Source organism: Ranitomeya variabilis, chromosome 6 (assembly GCF_051348905.1).
Source record: "Ranitomeya variabilis isolate aRanVar5 chromosome 6, aRanVar5.hap1, whole genome shotgun sequence".
Taxonomy (NCBI): Eukaryota; Metazoa; Chordata; class Amphibia; order Anura; family Dendrobatidae; genus Ranitomeya; species Ranitomeya variabilis.
The window spans coordinates 335,391,997-335,415,918 of record NC_135237.1 but is presented as its reverse complement, the minus strand read 5'-3'; the positions used below and the strand labels follow the sequence as shown (position 1 = coordinate 335,415,918).

At 44.0% G+C, this 23,922-nt stretch overlaps 1 protein-coding gene across 2 annotated transcripts in view; it reads right to left on the bottom strand.

Annotated features, from left to right (window-relative positions):
• RIOK1 (RIO kinase 1) overlaps positions 1 to 23,922 on the bottom strand; it is a 77,755-nt gene that overhangs the window by 7,790 nt on the left and 46,043 nt on the right. For both annotated transcript variants that reach the window (XM_077269824.1, XM_077269823.1), the window contains exons 13-14: positions 369 to 434; positions 106 to 225 (exon numbers count right to left, since the gene is read on the bottom strand). In XM_077269824.1, the coding sequence (XP_077125939.1) occupies positions 106 to 225; positions 369 to 434 (186 nt within the window). The remainder of the gene's footprint in view (positions 1 to 105; positions 226 to 368; positions 435 to 23,922) is intronic.

Here is a 23,922-nt window from a genome sequence, read left to right as displayed (position 1 = left end):
AGCATTGTATGGCAGAATAACCACCAGTTTGATGAATCAGGTCCCGAATCTCTCATTAGAATAACGACCATACCTTCGTGGATGAACGGACATTTTGTTACTCACGTTATCCTGTTGTGCGTTCAGTGACAGATCTTCTTCTTTCAGCTTTTGCATTAAGTCCACATCCCGCTCAAAGTTCTTCACTTCATTTAGGGTTCGGGGAATGTACGCTTTCTTAAACACCTAAAAAAAGAGTGGCAAAAATAACCAATTTTGGAGCTTCACATAACATGTACCCATCCCTTCACGCCACCCCCAAAAAAAACTTGCACTGCAAACACAATCTAGTAATAGATACAAATCACATTACACAGAAAACAACTTGCCTCTTCATCAACTTTATCTTGATTTGATCTTTCCTCCTCTGTTCTTTGAGCTGCTATTTCCATTGCCTGAAATAATTAGAGTAAAATATAAGTAAATATGAATCATTTAAACCTTCTCTAACTATAGATTTCAAAAAGTAATTAAACGTGAATGATTTTTCCTATTTAGCAAGCACCTGAATTGCCCGTATACCAGTGGGGGTCCAGATTTTAAGGCCCTCGCACATTATGCACTAGTCCCTTGAGAGGCGTCCAGCTTAGCAGACAGGAGCATACAGCTCCTGTCTGAGAGTGCCAACAGCCTGTAGTATGAATTCAATAGAAAGTATAGGCTATGACACCTATGCTCTCTGTGGGCAGCCTCAGACAGCAGCTCAGCACTTCTCAGGGGACAAGGGTGCCAGCAGTGGAGGTCTCAAGTCCCAGATCCCACTGGTCTACAGGAAATTCAAATGCCAAGTATAAAAAAATAATAAGTAAAAGCAGCCTATTTATGTCTATTACGTACTGAGACAATTCTAACCACAGCACAAGTATTAGATTATAGAAGCCAAACTACAAGCAGGCTCAATTATGAGTGTCGGAGTGGGACACAATTACAATTCTAACTGTAAATGCAAAGATATCTATTGCAAATGTTTTATTTCCATTCTCATCTGATCTTCACATTTAGGATTCCCAGTGTCTGACACACATTGTGTGCGGGTGCATTGGGCAGGCACAGGAGCTGAGCCAGCTCTATACATGGTGGGTGCCAGTTCTGTTAAAGAGCCAGCAGCTGTCTCTAACCAGCCTTCTGCTGGGGCTATTCGCAAGAGACAACATGTCATAGTATAGGAGATGCCAGTTGCACGATATATTCACACTTTATCCTGTACATCAGTGTTCCCCAAGTCCGGTCCTCAAGAGCCACCAACAGGTCATGTTTTCAGTATTTCCTTAGTATGGCCCAGCTGATATTTGCAGTACCTGCACAGGCAATAATTCAATCACCTGTGCAATAGTAAGGAAATCCTGAAAACATGACCTGTTGGTGGCTCTTGAGGACCGGACTTGGGGAACACTGCTGTACATTATAGTATACAGTATATGACAGGAATTAGATATACGGTGACTGCACACCTCAGGCGGTCTTACAGGCTAATATGTGACTGGTAGAACATCTGTCTGTGCACAGTATATTGTATACAGTGCAGAGGATGTTATGCGATTGGTATATGATACACTGACTACAAAATCAGATGATAATCCAGTATACAGGATAATATGTGATGGTTTATATTATATTAGGACTTCAGAGTATTGGATATTATACCAGTCACATTATCCTGTATACATCTGATGTCTGCACAGTATATTACATACAGTGTACAGGATGATATGTGACTGGTATATGTGATGTTCTGCAGTCATTGTGTAAAATGCCATAGGTGCAGACAATAAGTGAACATAGCAGATATTATATACAGGTTGATATACAGGGACAGGCTGTGACAAGCACAAAGCACTGGCCCATCAGTGGCACGGCTCATCCTTGGGCTCGGCTGTCACATCACTCAGTGCATGTAGTGGGTGTTCGAGGTATGACTACTAATCCTATTCCTAAAATTTACAGCCACTTCTGCTGTATCATTAGACATTAAAGGGGTTGTCCACTACTTTCAGTTAACCCCCCAATGTATCACCCCAGGGCCCCTAATCAATTGTGTAAAAACCTTCTGTTGCCGTTTTCGCCTGTGAGCGGCGCTATGGCGGCGGCTGAGTCCGGGTCACGTGATCCCCAGGCTGCAGCCACCGCTAATTTCCGCCGACGTCACGTCAATTTCCAGACTCTGGAAATTGACGTGACGTCAGCAACAGGCGTGACCCAGGCTCCACAAACAGCAGTCACTCAAGAGTGACTGGGCTGTGGGCGGGGCTGGGGGCTGCCTGCGGGGCTGTGCTGGGGGCAGGGCTGTGCTGGGGGCAGGGCTGGGGTCTTCTGGCCGGCCGCGCTCATGTGCCCAGATGTGCGGCCGGTGCGTCGGCGGCCTGTGCCGTGGCGGCTGCGGCCGGTGCTGTGGCAGCAGCCGGTGCGGCGGCGGTCTGTGCGGTGAATCTGCCGAAGGTGCTGGAGTGTGTGTGTGGGGGGGGGGGGGGGGGGGCGCGGTGGGGTCATTGGTGTGTGTGTCTCTGTGTGCAGGCATCATCGGATAGGACTACAAGTCTTATCGGGCTCTGCCTGCTACAGTGACAGTGAGTGACACATTAGCCAATGATGGGACAGTAGTAGTCCCATCTGGCTAATGTGTTGAATGTAAAAAAAAAAAAAAAACACCCACATATACAGTACATACATACATAGAACACACATACAGAGCATGCACCATGCGACATGCAACATGCAACGACATGTGACAACATGCGACATGCAGCATGCAACATGCGACAACATGCAGCATGCGACGACATGCAGCATGCGACGACATGCAGCATGCGACGACATGCAGCATGCGACGACATGCAGCATGCGACGACATGCAGCATGCGACGACATGCAGCATGCGACGACATGCAGCATGCGACGACATGCAGCATGCGACGACATGCAGCATGCGACGACATGCAGCATGCGACGACATGCAGCATGCGACGACATGCAGCATGCGACGACATGCAGCATGCGACGACATGCAGCATGCGACGACATGTACCATGCGACGACATGCAGCATGCGACGACATGTACCATGCGACGACATGCAGCATGCGACGACATGTACCATGCGACGACATGCACTATGCGACGACATGCAGCATGCGACGACATGTACCATGCGACGACATGTACCATGCGACGACGTACCATTTGAAACATGCGACATGCAACCACATGCGACATGCACCATGCGACGACATGCACTATGCGACGACATGCGCCATGCAGCATACGACATGTGACATCATGCGACATGCACCATGCGACGGCATACGACGACATGCACCATGCGACATGCCACATACAGTACGTACATACAGTACATACATATAGACATACAGTACATATAACATAGATTACATACTCACCATCACTTGTCACTTTGTTCCCCGAAGCCATTGTCACCTGTAAAATAATAAACAATATACTCCCTGATCCGCAGAAATCCAATTAAAACGAGTGTCCCTCGACGATCTCCCGTGGAGAGCAGCAGCATCAGCTGATGCGACCGCTCTCCAGGGGCTCCAGGAATACAGTGATGGAAGGTATCCTTCCACAATGTATTCCCCACAATGTATTCCTACGTCACAGTGAGAAAATAGTCCCTAGTCTCACTTTTGGCATTGCTGTGTGAGAAAGTTCCCACGCAGCTTTTTGCCATAAAGTGAGACCAGTGAACTATAGTAACCTCTCAGTGATGCACTGCAGGAGCCATTGTCTCCTGTTAGTGTGTCACTGAAGGTCCTATAGAGCAGTGACATCACCCGATGTCACTGTTCTATAGGGGAGATCGTCGTGTGACACTCGTTATTAATTGGACTACAGCGGACAGGTAGTATACGGTTTATTATTTTACGTTTTTTGCAGGCGCTGAAGTATGGTAAGTATGGTTAAATGAAGAATATTAAAATACTTTTTTCCTAGTGTGTGTGTTTTATTAACCGTTTACTAGTATTGGATTAATAATGGATAGGCGTCTTATAGCAAGGTCACATTAACCCCTTATTACCACATATCCCACCGCTACACGGGAGTTGGAAGAGGGGCTACGTGCCGGAATTGGCGCATCTTACACCATTGCCGGGGCGGCTGCGGACAGGTATTTGTAGCCGGGGGGGGGGGCAATATCCATGGCCCCTCTCTAGGCTATGAATATCAGCCCACAGCTGTCTGCGTAGCCGTTCTGGCTATGAAATATAGGGGGACCCCACGTCATTTTTTAGGGGGGTCCCCCTATTTTAATAGCCAGTAAAGGCTACGCAGACAGGGCTGATATTCATAGCAGGCTACAAATATTGGCCCCCAGCCGTCGGCTTTCCCCCTCTGGCGCAGAAAATTGTGCGGGAGCCCACGCCATTTTTTTTTTTTCGTTTTTTTTTTTTTTAACTGAAACATTGTTCATTAACCCCTTTCTGCCAGCTGAAGGAATAGTACGTCAGCTGACAGTATCCCCCGCTTTGAGGTGGGCTTCGGCGGTTTTTGGTGCGGTTATGATGCAGTTTTTGGTGCGGATTTGATGCAGTTTTTGATGCAGTTCTTGATGCGGTTTTGATGCAGCTTTTAATGCAATATTTGGAGCAGTTTTGCTGCAGTTTTTGGTGCGGTTCTGATGCAGTTCTTGATGCGGTTTTTGCGTGGTTTTGATTCAGTTTTTGCTGCAGTATTTGGTGCGGTTTTTTGCATGGTTTTGATTCAGGTTTTTTATGCTTTTTTATGCAGTTTTTGGTGAAGTTTTGATGCAGTATTTGGTGTGGTTTTGATGCAGTTTTTGGTGCGGTTATGATGCAGTTTTTGGTGCCGTTTTGATGCAGTTTTTGGTGCCGTTTTGATGCAGTTTTTGGTGCGGTTTTGATGCAGTTTTTGGTGCGGTTTTGATGCAGTTTTTGGTGCGGTTTTGATGCAGTTTTTGGTGCGGTTTTGATGCAGTTTTTGGTGTGGCTTTGATGCAGTTTTTGGTGCGGTTTTGATGCAGTTTTTGGTGCTGTTTCGATGCAGTTTTTGGTGCTGTTTCGATGCTGTTGTTGGTGCGGTTTTGATGCTGTTGGTGCAGTTTTTGCTGCGGTTTTGATGCAGTTTTTGCGCGCTTTTGATGCATTTTTTATTTTTTTTGGGTGCGGTTTTTGCGTGTTTTTTGTGCGTTTTTGAAAGCTAAATAAAGATGTATTATTGAACAAAAAAAAGGATTTGTGATGTCATTGTCCAACCTCCTCTTTTACATTTGTCCAACCCACACTCAATTACACACAGATAGACATATAGATGATAGATGAAATGGATAGACAGAGCTACATATAGATAGATATATAGATGCATACATCTATCTATCTATAGATATATGTGGATAGATATATCTATTGATAGATGTATGGATAGTGTAGGGTGCGTGTCCACTGTCCGGATTACATCCGAATTAGCTGCAGATTGGATGCTGCGTACTTGTGGTCCCATCGGATTATACCTGCAGACACACCCCAAAAGACCCCCCCGCACAGCCCCGCACACATCCAAACAGCCCGCAGACCCCACACACACGAACAGTCCCGCACAGCGCTGCACACATCCGAACAGCCCGCAGACCCCGTCCGCACACACATACATGGACACCGTCACCGCCCACACACTTCCCTCCTCCCGAACGGCAGCGTTTCTCAGACCCACTTCCGCATCTAAACTGCAGATCTTTTTTTCATCTGCGGTTTTGCTGCGGATGTGCCCGACTCAATGGAAGTCTAAGGGTGCAGAAACGCTGCAGTTCGGCACAAAAGAAGTGACATGCTGCGAAAAAAAAAAGCTGCGTTTCGGTGCGGCTTTTTCCACAGCATGTGCACAAGTTTGCGGCTCCCATAGACTTACATAGGTTGAGCACTACAATGCGGATTTGATGCAATTCTGTGCAGCAAAAAACCCTGCGGATCTGCAATCAAATCCGCAACGTATGCACATAGCATTAGCATTTTGTGAACCTAGCAAAAAAGCCAAGCAAAAAACAAGTGTGGGATTACACTTTTTTTGCAATTTCATCGCACGTTGATTTTTTTTCACATTTTCTGTTACACCACATGGTAAAACCAATGGTGTCGTTCAAAAGTAGAACTTGTCCCGCAAAAGATAAGCCCTCACATGGCCATATTGACGAAAACATTATAGCTCTGGAAAGAAGGGGAGCGATAAATGAAAAAAGCTCCAGGGGTGAAGGGGTTTAGAAACATGGGTATGGACATATCTATGGAAATAGATATAGATATATCTCTGTATCTATCTATCCATCCCATATCTATCATCTATCTATCCATCCCATATCTATCTATCTATCTATCTATCTATCTATCTATGTGTAATGGAGTGTGGGTTGGACAAATGTAAAAGAGGAGGTTGGACAGAAATGACATCACAAATCTTTTTGAAGCTAGAGGAAGGAGGGGAGGGAGGGGCTTGGGTGTGTTTTGGAGTGGGTGTGGTAGGTTCGGGCTTAGTGGCAGTGCAATGCATCATGGAACTTGTAGCATTAGAGCACAATAACCCAGGAGAAAGGAAGTTGTCGATTAACCCCATGAGAGCTGGATCCAGCACTGAAGATGTGGTGCTACAGCATGATAAAAGGTAATATTGCTAAAATAAAGACAGTGGATGTTTTCAGTGGCACATAATAGCAAAATTTATGAAAAAAAAAATATTATTGTAGTGGACAACTTCTTTAATCACAACTGCTTTACTCAAAAGAAACCCGACAGCTGATACCTGCTGCGTGCACCACATGCAGTGGGTATCAGATGCTGACTGTACCGTTTCAGCAAGGCATGCTTTATTTTGAAACTGCAGCATTTTAAATGCTGTTCGAGGACCAAACCACACAAGTGACTAGTCAAAGAGGCAGGTCCCCCGCGGCTTCTCTCTGCTTTCTTTGAGTGAGCTGTTACTCCATATGTGAAAGACCGGGGAATCAAGGGAATCAATTTGAAATTTTCTAATTTTTTATTTTTATTCTGTTAAACCAGAGAGTTATGTGACACAAAACAGTTAATAAATAACATTTCCCACATGTCTACTTTACATCAGCACAATTTTGGAAACAAAATTTTTTTTTGCTAGGAAGTTATAAGGGTTAAAATTTGACCAGCGATTTCTCATTTTTACAACAAAATTTACAAAACCATTTTTTTTTAGGCACCACCTCACATTTGAAGTCACTTTGAGGGGTCTATATGGCTGACAATACCCAAAAGTGACACCATTCTAAAAACTGCACCCCTCAAGGTGCTCAAAACCACATTCAAGAAGTTCATTAAGCCTTCAGGTGCTTCACAGCAGCAGAAGCAACATGGAAGGAAAAAATGAACATTTCACTTTTTAGTGACAAAAATGAACTCTTAGCAACATTTTTTTTATTTTCCCAAGGGTAAAAGGATAAACTGGACCCTGAAAGTTGTTGTACAATTTGTCCTGAGTACGCCGATACTCCACATGTGGGGGGGGGAATCACTGTTTGGGCGCACGACAGGGCTCAGAAGGAAAGGAGCGCCATTTTACTTTTTAAATGAAAAATTGGCTCCAATCTTTAGCGGACACCATGTCGCGTTTGGAGAGCCCCTGTGTGCCTAAAGATTGGAGCTCCCCCACAAGTGACCCCATTTTGGAAACTAGACCCCCCCCCCCCAAGGAACTTATCTAGATGCATAGTGAGCACTTTCAACCCCCAGGTGCTTCACAAATTGATCCGTAAAAATGAAAAAGTACTTTTTTTTTCACAAAAAAATTCTTTTAGGCTCAATTTTTTTGTTTTCACATGGGTAACAGGATAAAATGGATCCTAAAATGTGTTGGTCAATTTCTCGTGAGTACACCAATACCTCATATGTGGGGGTAAAGCAGTGTTTGGGCACACGGCAAGGCTCGGAAGGGAAGGAGCGCCATTTGACTTTTTGAATTAAAAATTAGCTCCAGTTGTTAGCGAACACCATGTCGTGTTTGGAGAGCCCCTGTGTGCCTAAACATTGGAGCTCCCCCACAAGTGACCCCATTTTGGAAACTAGACCCCCCAAGGAACTTATCTAGATGCATAGTGAGCACTTTCAACCCCCATGTGCTTCACAAATTGATCCGTAAAAATGAAAAAGTACTTTTTTTTTTCTTCACACAAAAATTCCTTTAGCCTCAATTTTTTCATTTTCTCATGGGCTACAGGATAAAATGGATCCTAAAATTTATTGGGCAATTTCTCCTGAGTACACTGATACCTCACATGTGGGGGTAAACCACTGTTTGGGCACACGGCAAGGCTCGGAAGGGAAGGAGCGCCATTTGACTTTTTGAATGAAAAATTAGCTCCCATCGTTAGCGGTCACCATGTCGCGTTTGGAGAGCCCCTGTGTGCCTAAACATTTGAACTCCCCCACAAGTGACACTGTCAAGGTGAAAATATATTTCTTATATATCTTTCTGTACTTTTATATATCTTTATACTCTTATACTGTGAAACAATAAGTTTTTCCTATCTGCTAGCTAATGCATATGTAATTGTATTTAAAGATGGTTGCCAGTGTTCAGTTTCGTTTCAGGTTAGTGACCGAAGGGTTAAGTCATTTCTTTGGAAATCGAAACTTAAGGAATGTGAAGAAAAGGAGGATCCACCAGAAGACGTCAGAACAAATCAGAAAGACTGAATGCTAGCTTAAACCCCGCCTAATGCACGCCTTCCCCTAACACTCAATATAGTATTGTGTATTTTAGAATAAAGCCAGTTGGTGTGACCGCTGCAGACATGTGTGGATGCACGGGGCATTAACTAAGTTTGAACCAGCTACCTGTCTGATTTATTCTTATCCGGTACCAGATGCCCTGCACACATATTAATTTGGAATGACTGGTGAAGGAAGGTTATATTGTCGTTTACGACCCCGACAATTTGGCGCGACCAACGTGAGGCGTGGCCAGCGATCCGAGACCCTCTGGACCCATGCCTGGATGTCTGTGGATGATACCCGTAGTGGCTGACCTCGAGGACTGATCACCCTCCGTACACGGTAAGTGGCGATCATGTACACTGTATATGTCACACTTGCTAGTGTCTCAGCCGTTATTGGTTTGTCTGTAGTCTCCTTGGGTCCGGGAGGTGACCGATCGAGTGGTGAGATCGAACGTGATCCTGTGCCACGCTCTGAACCAACAACTGAGAGACGTTGCATTCTGTGCGTCCTCTGTACACCATACCTCCTCCACCGGTCATTGTACTCCGTTCAACCACCTTACCCGTGACTATTGTCCAGTAGTGAAGTGGACTGAAAGATTGAGCTAGTTGTAGATTGTGGGGCAGCTTAGAGAAAGGGATAGGAGACGCAGCCTCTGTGATATTGTACTAACCGGTAATTAAGACGTCCCAAGTCAGGGACCACCAGAATTTTGAGTACAAATAGGTAATTAAGACGCCCCGTATGGAGCCACCAGAAATAGGTAATTAAGACGTCCCGGAACGGGACCACCAGAAACAGGTAATTAAGACGCTCCGTACGGGACCACCAGAATTTTTGTGGAGGGGTCTCATTAGGAGGCTGCCTCCCGACTGTTTGAGATATCGTGGCAGGATAGTCTGTAATCACTGTTGTTCAGGTTAGGGACGGAAATATTGAGCGCGAGGCTCTTTTCCTAGTACGTCGAACGTGAGGCTCCGTACTGTGGAACTCAGTGTTGAAGATCGCTGCCAGTGGTTTTACTGCAGAAAACCATAGTATCCTGGGAGCCAAGCTGCGTATCTTAAAGCAAAAGAAGTCTGTGCCCCACAAGTTAGATGAGGATGTCGTGGAAGTCAAGACAATGGTCACGGGAGGGCAAGAGACAGTCAAGAAGCTTATCTGCGAGTTGCGCGAGGCTTAAAGAACAAAGGATGAGAATATGTTGATGGAGAGGAAGGATCAGACAATACAGAGCCCGTATTTAGTTATAAAATGCCTTTGAACTGTGATTTTACAGATTGTAAAATGGCCGCCGTGCCACTGATGATGAAAATGTAGTCCCAGCCACCGCCCTGTAATGGCGGCGGAAAGAGATCTCCAGAAGCGTAGGGGTGTCCTGTTTGTGTTGTGCAGAATCCAACCTGGGTGGAGACCTGCCGCGTGTGTGTGTACGGACCGTCCTTGGGGCTCCGCCCAGACCACGGAGGATTATAGGAAAGTTTTGTAGAAATTAGGTCTGAAAACTGCTGTAATTTGTGACTTTGTAGAGGATACGGAGCTTTGTATCAGTGCTGTGTACTGTAGGGGAGGGGAGGGGCGAGGCAGACCGCTGCGAGATTTCTTTGTCAGTTCTTCTTCTTCTTTCTCCTTATCTGCGCTACGTGCTGGAGAAAGGGGGGTATAGAGTTGGGCTCTTGCTCTCCCTTCAGCGCTGAAGAATGCAGTGGAAGTTCTTATCTCCGTGTTACTAGATGGGAGGGGCTGAGTGAATCCCTGCGCGATCTGCTTGCAATTTTTCCCCTCGGCGCTGTGGGCTACGGGGGAGGGGGGGGGCCATGTATTGCATTCTAAGTTTTCTCTGTCCTTGGTACAGTACACACAGAGATTTATGTTTAAAGCAATAAGTACTGTATGAAATTGAAAGTGGAATAGACCTGCCTAGTCTTAGATGAAAACTTGTAAGTAATTGAAAGATTGGTAAAAGGCACCAATATATCCTGGACTGCCGAGCAGTTCTATGGGCGTCTTATGGTAGTGTTTGAAGATCTGGGATTCCCATTGTAATAAAAAGCCCATTCATACCTTTTTGTAGTAGACCCGATATTGAGATTTCCACTCCGGATGATATATTGAAAATAGTAAAGAGTTTTCAAAAGAATTTAGCCCAGCAGGAAAGACAAGGATTAAGTCACTAGCTGTAATAATTCTTGCTCGCTCACTGGCCCCCATCGCTGCAGCTGCGAGGTCACAGTGTTTCTTATCTCAATGTAACAGACTCCAGTTTCTGCCCCCCTCCCTTGTACATGTGAGTCCAGCTTCACACTGCAATACGCCTTTAACCCTGTATAGGAATCTAACTCCCTCCCAGCTGCCTTATGTCAATTTTCAGCTAGACTCTCCAGGAATCTGAAGTTTGTTTCCCTGTCATTCACGTTGCTACATCACACCTCAGGGATCCCAGGTTCTCTTCTCAGTGGGGTATGGGGACATACTTACCCACCAGGTAGGAGCTATAAGTGAACCCAGCTAATTCTACCCTGTCATATAGAGGTTGTTTGGCCCAACAGATAGCTAGAAAAGGGAAGCCCAGTCATAGCCCAAGAGTGTCAGGCCTACCTTGCCGCTCATGGCCCCTTGCATCCAGGAGACGCTATGTCCACCCAGGAAGGGAATTTACCCTGTGATATAGTGCTACACACTGCAGGCCCCGTATATGATTACAAGACACCCGAGCACTGCCGTACAGTATTGCAGACTGCCTTGCAGACAGAGCTCACCTATGCAGGACATGCTACAGGTGTGCTGATTCAGCTTCATGGAGACAAACAGAAACCTGTTGCTTATTATAGTGGCCGCCTGGATACGGTGGCAAGAGGGAAGTCCCTTATGTGTTTGGGCTGTGTTGTCTGTCCAGCTGTTGCTACACAAATCTTCAGAGATTGTTTTGGATCACCCACTGACGGTCCACACCCCACACGATGTATATAGTATCCTTAATCAAGTACAACCTAGCCACATGTCCATGGCTAGACAGCTGCGATTTCAGTGTGCTATTCTCATGCCTACTAATGTGACTTTGAAAAGGTGCACTGTCCTAAACCCCGCTACTCTTCTCCTAGTTCCTATGGATCCAAAGGGGGGAGGAGTAGGTGACATGAAAAAGGACACTCTTTTTCTTTCTAAAATGGATCCAGAGGAACAAGATTAGGTTTCCAAACCATATGATTGTCTAGAATTGATGTCTCAGGAAACGGCCGGTCTCTAGTGTGCCTATTCTAATGCTGATTTTGAGCTTTTTGTAGATGGATCCCGTCACCAAGATGACCGAGGATGCTACTGTACCAGATATGCTGTGGTCTCAGAACATGAGATAATCAAGGCAGAGTCAATGCCAGCTCATATGTCTGCACAAGAAGCAGAGCAAACTAGCAGAAGGTAAGACTGTAAATATCTACACTGATTCCAGGTATGCTTTTGGCATTACACACGGTTATGGGCCTATCTGGAGAGCCAGGGCTTTCCTGACAGCAAATGGCCACCCCTTTAAACGTGCTGAGGCAGTCCAGCAACTTATGAATGCACTACAGCTTCCCACCCAAACAGGCATCATAAAGGTAAAGGCACATAGCAAAGGCACTGATGGACGGACGAAGGGTAACACACTGGCAGACCAGGCTGCCAAGAAAGCAGCAAGCACTCCTGTAGCCTCTCAAGTACATCACCTAGACACCCCACCATCTCCACTTGTGTTGAAAGACATCTTAGCCCGGTTACAAGAACAGGCAAGTAAGGAGGAGAAAAATAGGTGGCAAAGGATAGGGGCTTGCTCTGATACCGTTACCGGACTATGGGGGAGGGGTGAAAAGGTCTGCCTATCACAGGTACTGTACCCAATGATGGCACAGGTTCTGCACGGGAATGTGCACCACTCGAAGACGGCCATGTGTGACACCCTACAGAAACAATGGATTGCCCCCGGGTTTTCCACCTGCGCAGAAAGGCAGGTACAGAGCTGCATGATATGTGCCACACATAATCAGGGTAGGACAGTGAAAACCGCATCCAAACACACTCCCCGGCCCCTTTACCCATTCCAGAGACTGCAGATTGATTATATTCAGTTACCCAGGGTAGGGACGTATGAGTATGTGTTGGTCTGCATTGATTTATTTTCAGGTTGGCCAGAAGCCTACCCAGTTGCCAAAGCTACGGCTAGGACAACGGCGAAGAAACTGATGGCTGAGATCACATGCAGGTATGGAGTTCCTGAAGTCATTGAAAGCGATCGGAGTTCCCATTTTACTGGAGAGATCATGTCAGAGGTAATGGCAGCACTGGGGGTAAGTCAAGCATTGCATACTCCATACCATCCGCAGAGTAGTGGAAGAGTGGAGAGACTAAATGGAATTTTTAAGCTTAAAATCCAAAAGGCAATGGTAGAGACTGGTAAACCATGGACAGAATGCCTTCCTCTAGCTTTGTTTTCAGTAAGATATACCCCAAACAGGAAGACAGGACTGTCACCATATGAGATTCTGTTTGGCAGGAGCCCCAATCTTGAATGTTTCTTTCCACAACAGTTGTAGCCCAAGTACCAGGACTTGACTAGCTATGTGCAGGCCTTACATGGACACCTTGCCAAAGTGCATTTAACTGTCTTCAGTTCTCTTCCAGACCCAGACAAGGTTCCTGGACACCATCCCTTTGTGCCAGGAGACCTGGTGTATGTGAAAAAGTTTGTGCGCAGAGACTGTCTCCAGCCAAGATTTGAAGGACCTCACACGGTGATCCTGGTCACCCCCACTGCAGTAAAACTTGAAGGAAAGAGCACCCGGATCCACGCCTCATATTGTAAAAGAGACCGAACCAGTGTTTAGTCACAGTAGTGACTGAAGGGAAATGTTGCTGTTGTTTTTGATCCTGGAAATGGGGGCCATCCTCGCCCCTACCTCTTCGGCCCCTATTGTAGATAAGAATTCTGGCCCCACTATACTCTGGGTAAACCTGACAGCCCCGGTGAATATCTGGCGATTTGATTTCTGTAATGTAGTCAAGTGCCCCGAGACTGAACGGGTGGTAGAGGGGACCATCCAGTTTTATATATGTGTTACCAGAAATGACAACAATAACTGTCATTATTGGACAGATGCTGCCTGGAGTACAGGGAAAGATTGGGGATATAAACCTAGCGAAGCTATGTTCCCTAAGGATAGAACGGGTAGGAGTCTTCGTGAGAGAATGCATCTAACAGCCCTTCTGCAACCACTTAGGGGCTGTAAATGGGGTAGAAGCTGTCACCCCCTCCTCCTAAATCTTGAAAGCCCCTAATCTGCTGACCTGCAGACATTTGTACTGGGAAGGCATTATAATTATGTGTTTAGTAGTGGATACCATGGGAATTTAGGCCATATACAGCTCCGGGATATTAGCTTCAGACCAACCATGACCCCTGTTACCAGTACACCTAAAACAAGCCCAGGTGAGCGTTTGCAAAATGTAGTTAATGAAGTGATACCCATTCCAGCTCTCAGTTGGCAAGAGGTTTTCTCCATAGAAACACAAACAGCCCCAAGGAAAAACCTGTGGTTAGAATGGGTGAGATACAATGTAAGAGTCCAGAATATCTTTGTAGGATGTATTGCTTGTGCTGCTGCGAATACACATCTATACACACATGCATTGCTTTTCCCTGATGACACCACTGCCTGTGTCATGAATCTGTTGAAAGGTTTGAAGTCCACTGATTGCCCAGATTACGTCCCACTGATTCATAAGGAACCTAAACTAAAGGTCCCAGGAGAAGTAACCGTATTAGCTGACAATTACACCTGCTATAATTCCCACGACACCACAGGTACACCAGTAGGGATCTTCAAGACAAGTTTCTGCAAAGAGAACAGTTCTCTAGATACTGATTTGCTAATTAAACATACACAATATATGTACACCAAAGATACCTGATGAACCTACCAGAAAGAGGAGAAGTTTTGATCAGCTCCATATGAGTTATGAAGAAGATCCACTAGTATATATCGATGCCATTGGAGTGCCAAGGGGGGTGCCTGACCAGTTTAAAGCCCAGAATCAGATTTATGCCGGCTTTGCTTCTATAATCCCACAGGTGCAGATTAATAAAAATGTTGAATGGATCAAATATATATATTACAGTGAACAAAGATTTGTTAATTATAGCTGTGATGCCTTTCAGGATATAGTTGAGTTGAGGACTTGGGCCCTAACACTTGTATGACCCGTGCTGCAACCCGACCTAAGAGAATTACACTGAATCCTGTTCAGACAAGATCACATGCAGTGATATAAGAAGCTGACACAGGATTGTGGTTGGTGGATAGTGGGGACATTAACTTTTAGGAGTAGGCTGACAGTAATCCTTTTGGGAAGGAGCTGTAGACCAGCATGTCATGTCACTCCCCACCACCAGAGAACCAACCACATCAGGTAGGGTAAGACAGATACAGGAGTATTATCCCCAGGGTGGATTGATTTAAATCACGCCGATTTAAATCATGATTTAAATCACGATTTAAATCAAAAGATTTTTTTCTATTTAAATCGGATCGATTTAAATCATGATTTTAATCATGATTTAAATCACTGATTTAAATCAAAAGTTTTTTTTTAATATAAATCACGATTAAAATGAGAAGTGAGAGCAGTGCGCATGTGCGCCCATAGTTACACGGACGAAACTAGGGGCAACGATCTAACGCCAGGGTGAGGGGGGGACCCCAAAGTAAGTAAAAATCTTTTTTGTTTTACTATATGGCAATAGGTAGGTGTTTAAAAGCAGCATGTCTTAATTGTATAAACTATTAATAGCCTCCACATTTTGTTCATACTGCCCCTTTAATTCCACACTTCTAGCTTGGTTTCACTTTTGGTTTAGTTTCTTTTTCCATTCAGTTGACATGCCCAAACTTGTTGGATAGTCAGCATCCTACAGAAACCTCTGGAAGAGCATGGCATTGTGAATGTTACACATATACAGCCTTTATTCTACTGAGTTAAACAACTCAGCTTTATCTCATGATGGAAGAACCTTTGGATGGTAAAATATTTTCCTCAAAAAGCAGTTTATTGAAAAAAATCCGATTTAAATCAAAAAAATCCGATTTAAATCAAAAAAATCCAATTTTTTTGATTTTTTTAAAAAAACATTGATTTTTATCCACCCTGATTATCCCTGGAGGCCCTCTGACTAGCTAGCTACGCAAAAACAATTGGCTGACCCTGAGAACCAACCTTTCTCATTCTACAGACAAATAATGACCATATGATGGACGTATAAGTGCACCTGGGCAGGCCTAGGTAGTTAGTGTGCACAAAAACAGGTGACGTGCTAGGACGCAAATTAAGATTTTCTACAAATGTGACAAAGGAGAGAGTGTAGAGCTATACTTTGGACGGTTACAGCTGAAATGGGAAGACATGGAGTACAGTCCCATAAACCCACTTGATGTTAGAGTATTGGTAAATACATTCATTGACGGTATGACCAAAGACATACGAGACGAAATATAGACAGCCAGACCTGAATGGCGAAATGTAGATCCGAAAGACCTGAAGGTTTCTAAAGAAGTTGAACAAATTAGGACAATAAGACGACGTGTCATGTATGCTGGAGCAGACACATCTTTCTTCTCCAGTTGGTTAGGTGGGATCAAGAGATTCCTTCAATAAGTTTGTTTAGTACTAATTGCCCTCCTTATAATTGGATCGATAATTTTCTGTTGTGTTATTCTTTGTATAAAAAGGTTATTGCCAAAGCAACTCCGACTGACACCTTCCTCAATCAAGAAGTAGACCCACCAGAGTACAATGGTACTGATCCAGGGGAGATCCCGAAGTATATTCCTCTCAAGAGAATAGACAAAATCCCCCATTCTCAGATGATGCTAAGAGATTTAGTTTAGGGACAGTGGGAGAACTCCATGTGAGGTTAGTGAAGGGTTCAGCTGCCTGGAGGCCTCTCACTAGGGGAGAGTTTCTGAGGTGTCTGGATGAAGAAATCCACCTCCCCTTTTCCCATCACATGGACAGTCTCGAAGGATCTTTCTTTAAGGGAAAAACTTAGTGTTTAGGGGGGATTGTCAAGGTGAAAATATATTTCTTATATATCTTTCTGTACTTTTATATATCTTTATACTCTTATACTGTGAAACAATAAGTTTTTCCTATCTGCTAGCTAATGCATATGTAATTGTATTTAAAGATGGTTGCCAGTGTTCAGTTTCGTTTCAGGTTAGTGACCGAAGGGTTAAGTCATTTCTTTGGAAATCGAAACTTAAGGAATGTGAAGAAAAGGAGGATCCACCAGAAGACGTCAGAACAAATCAGAAAGACTGAATGCTAGCTTAAACCCCGCCTAATGCACGCCTTCCCCTAACACTCAATATAGTATTGTGTATTTTAGAATAAAGCCAGTTGGTGTGACCGCTGCAGACGTGTGGATGCACGGGGCATTAACTAAGTTTGAACCAGCTACCTGTCTGATTTATTCTTATCCGGTACCAGATGCCCTGCACACACATTAATTTGGAATGACTGGTGAAGGAAGGTTATATTGTCGTTTACGACCCCGACAACACCATTTTGGAAACTAGACCCCCCAAGGAACTCATCTAGATGTGTGATGAGCACTTTGAACCCCCAAGTGCTTCACAGAAATTTATAACGCAGAGCCGTGAAAATAAAAAATCATTTTTCTTTCCTCAAAAATTATTTTTAAGCCCGCAATTTTTTATTTTTACAAGGGTAACAGGAGAAACTGGACCCCAATAGTTGTTGTCCAGTTTGTCCTGAGTTTGTTGAAACCCCATATGTGGGGGTAAACCACTGTTTGGGTGCATGGCAGAGCTCGGAAGGGAAGTAGTGACTTTTTGAAATGCAGACTTTGATGGAATGGTCTGTGGGTGTCATGTTAAGTTTGCAGAGCCTCTGATGTGCCTAAACAGTAGAAACCCCCCACGAGTGACCCCATTTTGGAAACTAGACAACCCCAAGGAACTTATCTAGATGTGTGGTGAGCACTTTGAACCCCCAAGTGCTTCACAAAAGTTTATAACGCAGAACCATGAAAATAAAAAAAACATTTTTTTTCCTCAAAAATGATTTTTTAGCCCGCAATTTTTTTATTTTCAAAAGGGTAACACGAGAATCTGAACCCCAATAGTTGTAGTCCAGTTTGTCCTGAGTACGCTGATAACCCATATGTGGGGGTAAACCACTGTTTGGGCACACGTCAGGGCTCGGAAGGGAGGGAGCACCATTTGACTTTTTTAATTCAAGATTGGCTGGAATCATGGTGGCGCCATGTCGTGATTGGAGACCCCCTGATGTGTTTAAACAGTGGAAACCCCTCAATTCTAACTCCAACACTAACCCCAACACACCCCTAACTCTAATCCCAACTCTAACCATAACCGTAATCACAACCCTAACCCCAACACACCCCTAATCACAACCCTAACCCCAACACACCCCTAACCATAATCCCAACCCTAACCCCAACACACAACCAACCCTAATCCCAACCCTAACCATAACCCTAACCACAAGCCTAACCCTAACCTCAACACACCCCTAACCCTAATCTTAACCCTAATTCCAACCCTAACCCTAATTCCAACCCTAACTCTAGTTCCAGCCCTAACCCTAAGGCTATGTGCCCACGTTACGGATTTGTGTGCGGATTTTTCAGCACCGTTTTTGAAAAATCCGCAGGTAAAACGCACTGCGTTTTACCTGCGGATTTACTGCGGATTTCAGTGTTTTCCTATTGAGGAACAGGTGTAAAACGTTGCGGAATCCGCACAAAGAATTGGCATGTTGCGGAAAATACAACGCAGCGTTTCCACACGGTATTTTCCGCACCATGAGCACAGCGGATTTGGTTTTTCCATAGGGTTTACATGCTACTGTAAACGTCATGGAAAACTGCCACGAATCTGCAGCGGCCAATCCGCTGCGGATTCGCAGCCAAATCCGCACCGTGTGCACATAGCTTATTTCTAACCCTAATTGCAACCCTAACCCTAGTTCTAACCCTAACCCTAGTGGAAAAATAAAAATAAATATATTTTATTTATTTCATTATTTTCCCTACCTATGGGGGTGATAAGGGGGGCTTTATTTACAATTTTTTTTATTTTGATCACTGTGATATAACCTATCTCAGTGATCAAAATGTACCTATAACGAATCTGCCGGCCGGCAGATTCGGCGGGCGCACTGCGCATGCGCCCGCCATTTTGGAAGATGGCGGCACCCATTGAAGAACCGCTGTCAGTCGGTTGGGGGGGTCAGATCGCGGTCTCCAGCCATGGCCGATGATATTTGATATTGCAGCATCGGCCATGGCTGGATTGTAATATTTCACCAAATTTCATAAGTGAAATATTACAATTTGCTCAGATTGGCTGTTGCACTTTCAACAGCCAATCAGAGCGATCGTAGCCACGAGGGGGCAAAGCCACCCCCCCCAGGGCTAAAGTACCACTCCCTCTGTCCCTGCAGATCGGGTGAAATTGGAGTTAACCCTTTCACCCGATCTGCAGGGACACGATCCCTCCACGACGCCACATAGGCGTCACAGGTCGGATTGGCACCGACTTTCATGACGCCTACGTGGCGTTACAGGTCGGGAAGGGGTTAACTCAGAAACGCCGCATTATCCATGTGTTGAAATACCATCTGATGGTAACATCCTGATGAAGGGGGCATGAGACCCCCGAAACGCGTAGAATAAACCACTGTCAATCCTTGATACTTTTCCTGAATTTCTCCTTGCTGCAGCGTAGAGTACAACTACAAATTCTCTTTGAATACAAGGATGAAAGAAACAGACATATGGATTGTATGTGCCTTGATAATGTTTTTTGGAATAAAAAACGTTGATTTTGCATACGCTCATCTGAATCCAGCCAAAAACATACCTGCCTGAATCGATTCAGCAAGCGTCTTTTACACGCTGTCCATGGGTCCTTTTAATGTTACTGGCAGCACAGTTTCTGTAAAGCCTTTGCACCATTAAGAGTATATACCATGAACAAAGTACATTTTAAAGGGAAGGTGCCACTACTTTTCTTGTAGTTTGTTTGTTAAATTTAGCTTAAAAAAGTAATTAAAATGTATTAATGCAATATTTGCACACATTTCTTTTTAAAAAATATATTTTTTCTTACAAATATATATATATTTACCACTAGGGGGAGCATTTTCCATTTTAGACCTCAAGCAGCTATAGTAAGACTTACCCGCTGTAGATGGAAAATTGGGGCAGCAACTGCTGACATCACTATTTCCCTCCCCTTTTGTGTGTTCTAGTGTCCCTGGGGGAGAATGAAAAGTAGCATCACAGGGCAGCACCATTTTGTGTGTGACTGCCCTGTGATCTGCTATCACCAGCAGTTACGGTGTCTCTCTCACCCAGATTACATGATTCTCTCACCCCCCTCCAAAATGCCTGCCCATTCACTGCAGACCCACAGCTCCTTCTCATCTTACTGAGGGATTAATCACAACTCTTGCCCAGCAGCTGACAGCTCCTGCTAATGGTACACTGTTCCTCCTTGATGTCTTTGCAGTCTCTGATACTCTGCCCCTGCTTTTCTCCTACATTTTACTCCTGTCAATCTAGGATCTATTCTGCTGGAAGCAGTACTGCTTATGTTTGCAGATCCAAGGGCTCCATGAAAATGGCAGAACACTCCCACTATTGGGAATTGTGCAGCCCACAGAGGCGTGCCCAGTACAGAGCAGTGACATCTCCATTATAACAGATTGGGTCGTGTCTGTCTTATCTCCTATGACCATGGGGTGCCGTATTATGACACAAAGTGTCAGCCCCCAGTGCCTTCTTTAAAGTTCTATAACACACTAAATATATAGTTACATAGTTATTAAGGTTGAAGGAAGACTTTAAGTCCATCTAGTTCAACCCATAGCCTAACCTAACATGCCCTAACATGTTGATCCAGAGGAAGGCAAAAAAAAACCATGTGGCAAAGAGTAAGCTCCACATTGGGGAAAAAAATTCCTTCCCGACTCCACATACGGCAATCAGACTAGTTCCCTGGATCAACGCCCTATCAAGGAATCTAGTGTATATACCCTGTAACATTATACTTCTCAAGAAAGGCATCCACTCCCCTCTTAAATTTAAGTAATGAATCACTCATTACAACATCATACGGCAGAGAGTTCCATAGTCTCACTGCTCTTACAGTAAAGAATCCGCGTCTGTGATTATGCTTAAACCTTCTTTCCTCCAGACGTAGAGGATGCCCCCTTGTCCCCGTCTCAGGTCTATGATTAAAAAGATCATCAGAAAGGTCTTTGTACTGTCCCCTCATATATTTATACATTAAAATAACATCACCCCTTAGCCTTCGTTTTTCCAAACTAAACTGCACCAAGTGTAATAACCTATCTTGGTATTGCAGACCCCCCAGTCCTCTAATAACCTTGGTCGCTCTTCTCTGCACCCGCTCTAGTTCAGCTATGTCTTTCTTATACACCGGAGACCAGAACTGTGCACAGTATTCTAAGTGTGGTCGAACTAGTGACTTGTATAGAGGTAAAATTATGTTCTCCTCATGAGCATCTATGCCTCTTTTAATGCATCTCATTATTTTATTTGCCTTAGTAGCAGCTCCCTGACACCCAGGTCTTTTTCATTGACGGTTTTGCCCAGAGTTTTAGAATTAATCACATAGTTATACATCTTATTACTTCTACCCAAGTGCATGACCTTACATTTATCCCCATTAAAGCTCATTTGCCATTTATCAGCCCAAGCTTCTAGTTTACATAAATCATCCTGTAATATAAAATTGTCCTCCCCTGTATTGATTACCCTGCAGTGTTTAGTGTCATCTGTAAATATTGAAATTCTACTCTGTATGCCCCCTACAAGGTCATTAATAAATATGTTAAAAAGAAGAGGGCCCAATACTGAGCCCTGTGGTACCCCACTGCTAACCGCGACCCAGTCCGAGTGTGCTCCATTAATAACCACCCTTTGTTTCCTATCCCTGAGCCAGTTCTCAACCCACTTGCACATATTTTCCCCTATGCCCATTATTCTCATTTTATGTATCAACCTTTTGTGTGGCACCGTATCAAAAGCTTTTGAAAAGTCCATATACACTACCATCTACTGGGTTCCCTTGGTCCAGTCAGGAACTTACCTCTTCATAGAAGCTGATCAAATTAGTCTGACATGAACGGTCCCTAGTAAACCCGTGCTGATACTGGGTCATGAGGTTATTCCTCTTCAGATACTCCAGTATAGCATCCCTTAGAATGCCCTCCAGGATTTTACCCACAGTAGAGGTTAAGCTTACTGGCCTATAATTTCCGAGTTCAGTTTTTGTCCCCTTTTTGAATATTGGCACCACATTTGCGATACGCCAGTCCGGTGGTACAGAACGTTATTATGGACTCTTTAAAGATTAAAAATAATGGTCTATCAATGACTGTACTTAATTCCTGCAGTACTCGGGGGTGTATCCCATCCGGGCCCGGAGATTTGTTAATTTTAGTGATTTTTAGATGCCGCCGTACTTCCTGCTGGGTTAAGCAGGTGATACTTAAAGGGGAATTTTTGTTATCACTGATCATATTGTCTGCCAAGGGATTTTCTTGTGTAAATACTGATGAAAAAAAAGTCATTTAGCATATTGGCTTTTTCCTCATCCTCATCCACCATTTTCCCCCAGACTATTTTTAAGGACGCCAACACTTTCATTTTTTAGTTTCTTACTATTTATGTAGTTAAAGAATATTTTGGGATTATTTTTACTCTCTCTGGCAATGAGTCTTCTCTGTCTCAATTTTTGCTACCTTGATTTGCTTTTTACAGAATTTATTTAATTTTCTGTATTTATTTAATGCCTCCTCACTACCTACTTCCTTTAATTCTCTAAATGCTTTCTTTTTGTCACTTATTGCGCCCCTTACAGCTCTATTTAGCCATATTGGTTTCCTCCTATTTCTAGTATGTTTATTCCCATACGGTGTATACTGTGCACAGGTCCTATCCAGGATGCTAATAAACGTCTCCCATTTTCTTTGTGTATTTTTATGTCTCAGGATATCGTCCCAGTTAATTGCACCAAGATCATCTCTCATCCGTTGGAAATTTGCCCTCCTGAAGATTAGTGTCCTTGTCACCCCTCTACTACACATCTTATTAAAGGATACACAAAAACTTATTATTTTGTGATCACTATTCCCCAAGTGACCCCCAACCCTTATATTTGATATGCGGTCTGGCCTGTTAGTTAATATTAGGTCTAGCAGTGCCCCCCTCCTTGTTGGGTCCTGAACCAGTTGTGAAAGGTAATTGTCGCTCATAGTTGTCAAAAACCGATTACCTTTGCTGGAACTGCAGGTTTCTGTTCCCCAATCTATTTCAGGGTAGTTGAAGTCCCCCATAATAATGACTTCACCTTGAGTCGCAGCTTCATCTATTTGCTTTACGAGGATATTCTCCATTGCTTCCATTATTTTTGGAGATTTATAACAAACCCCTATCAGTAATTTATTTTTTTTCCCCCTCCCCTTATCTCCACCCACAGGGACTCTACATTTTCATTAAATTCACCTATATTATCACGCCGGATGGGTTATAAATATGTTTCAAATGCAATCAAAAGTTGGTTATAACAGCATGTTATGCTACATTACATTGATTTATTAATGATCTACAAACGCGGTACCTTCTCTTTAATCAATACATCTTGGAATAATAATAAATTCTACAATTGGATGTATTAAAAAAAAATGTTCTCGTGCTGACACAATCTTCTAAAAGTGCCCCTGCTATGTAGTGTGTAATGACTGTGTCTGATTGTGCAAGAACATGGCCGTCACATACCACAATTCATGGCCAGGGGAGAAAGTGATTACACAGACAACATAAAAGTGGCTTGAAGCTGCTGCTTTCTTTGAGATAAAATATTTCCCTGCCTGTTTTATCACAGGAGCGAGAGTTTCTGACACATCTCCAGCCCACTGAGCTCATAATAAATCAAGTCCTTGACATATGAGCCTCTCGGCAGCCAGAAGTCCTGCCTCAATGACTTAATTGACGATGAGCTCAGAGGTCTGGAGATGCGGCAAAAAACACTGTGATATGTGTCAACCAAATTCTGTTAAAACGGTGC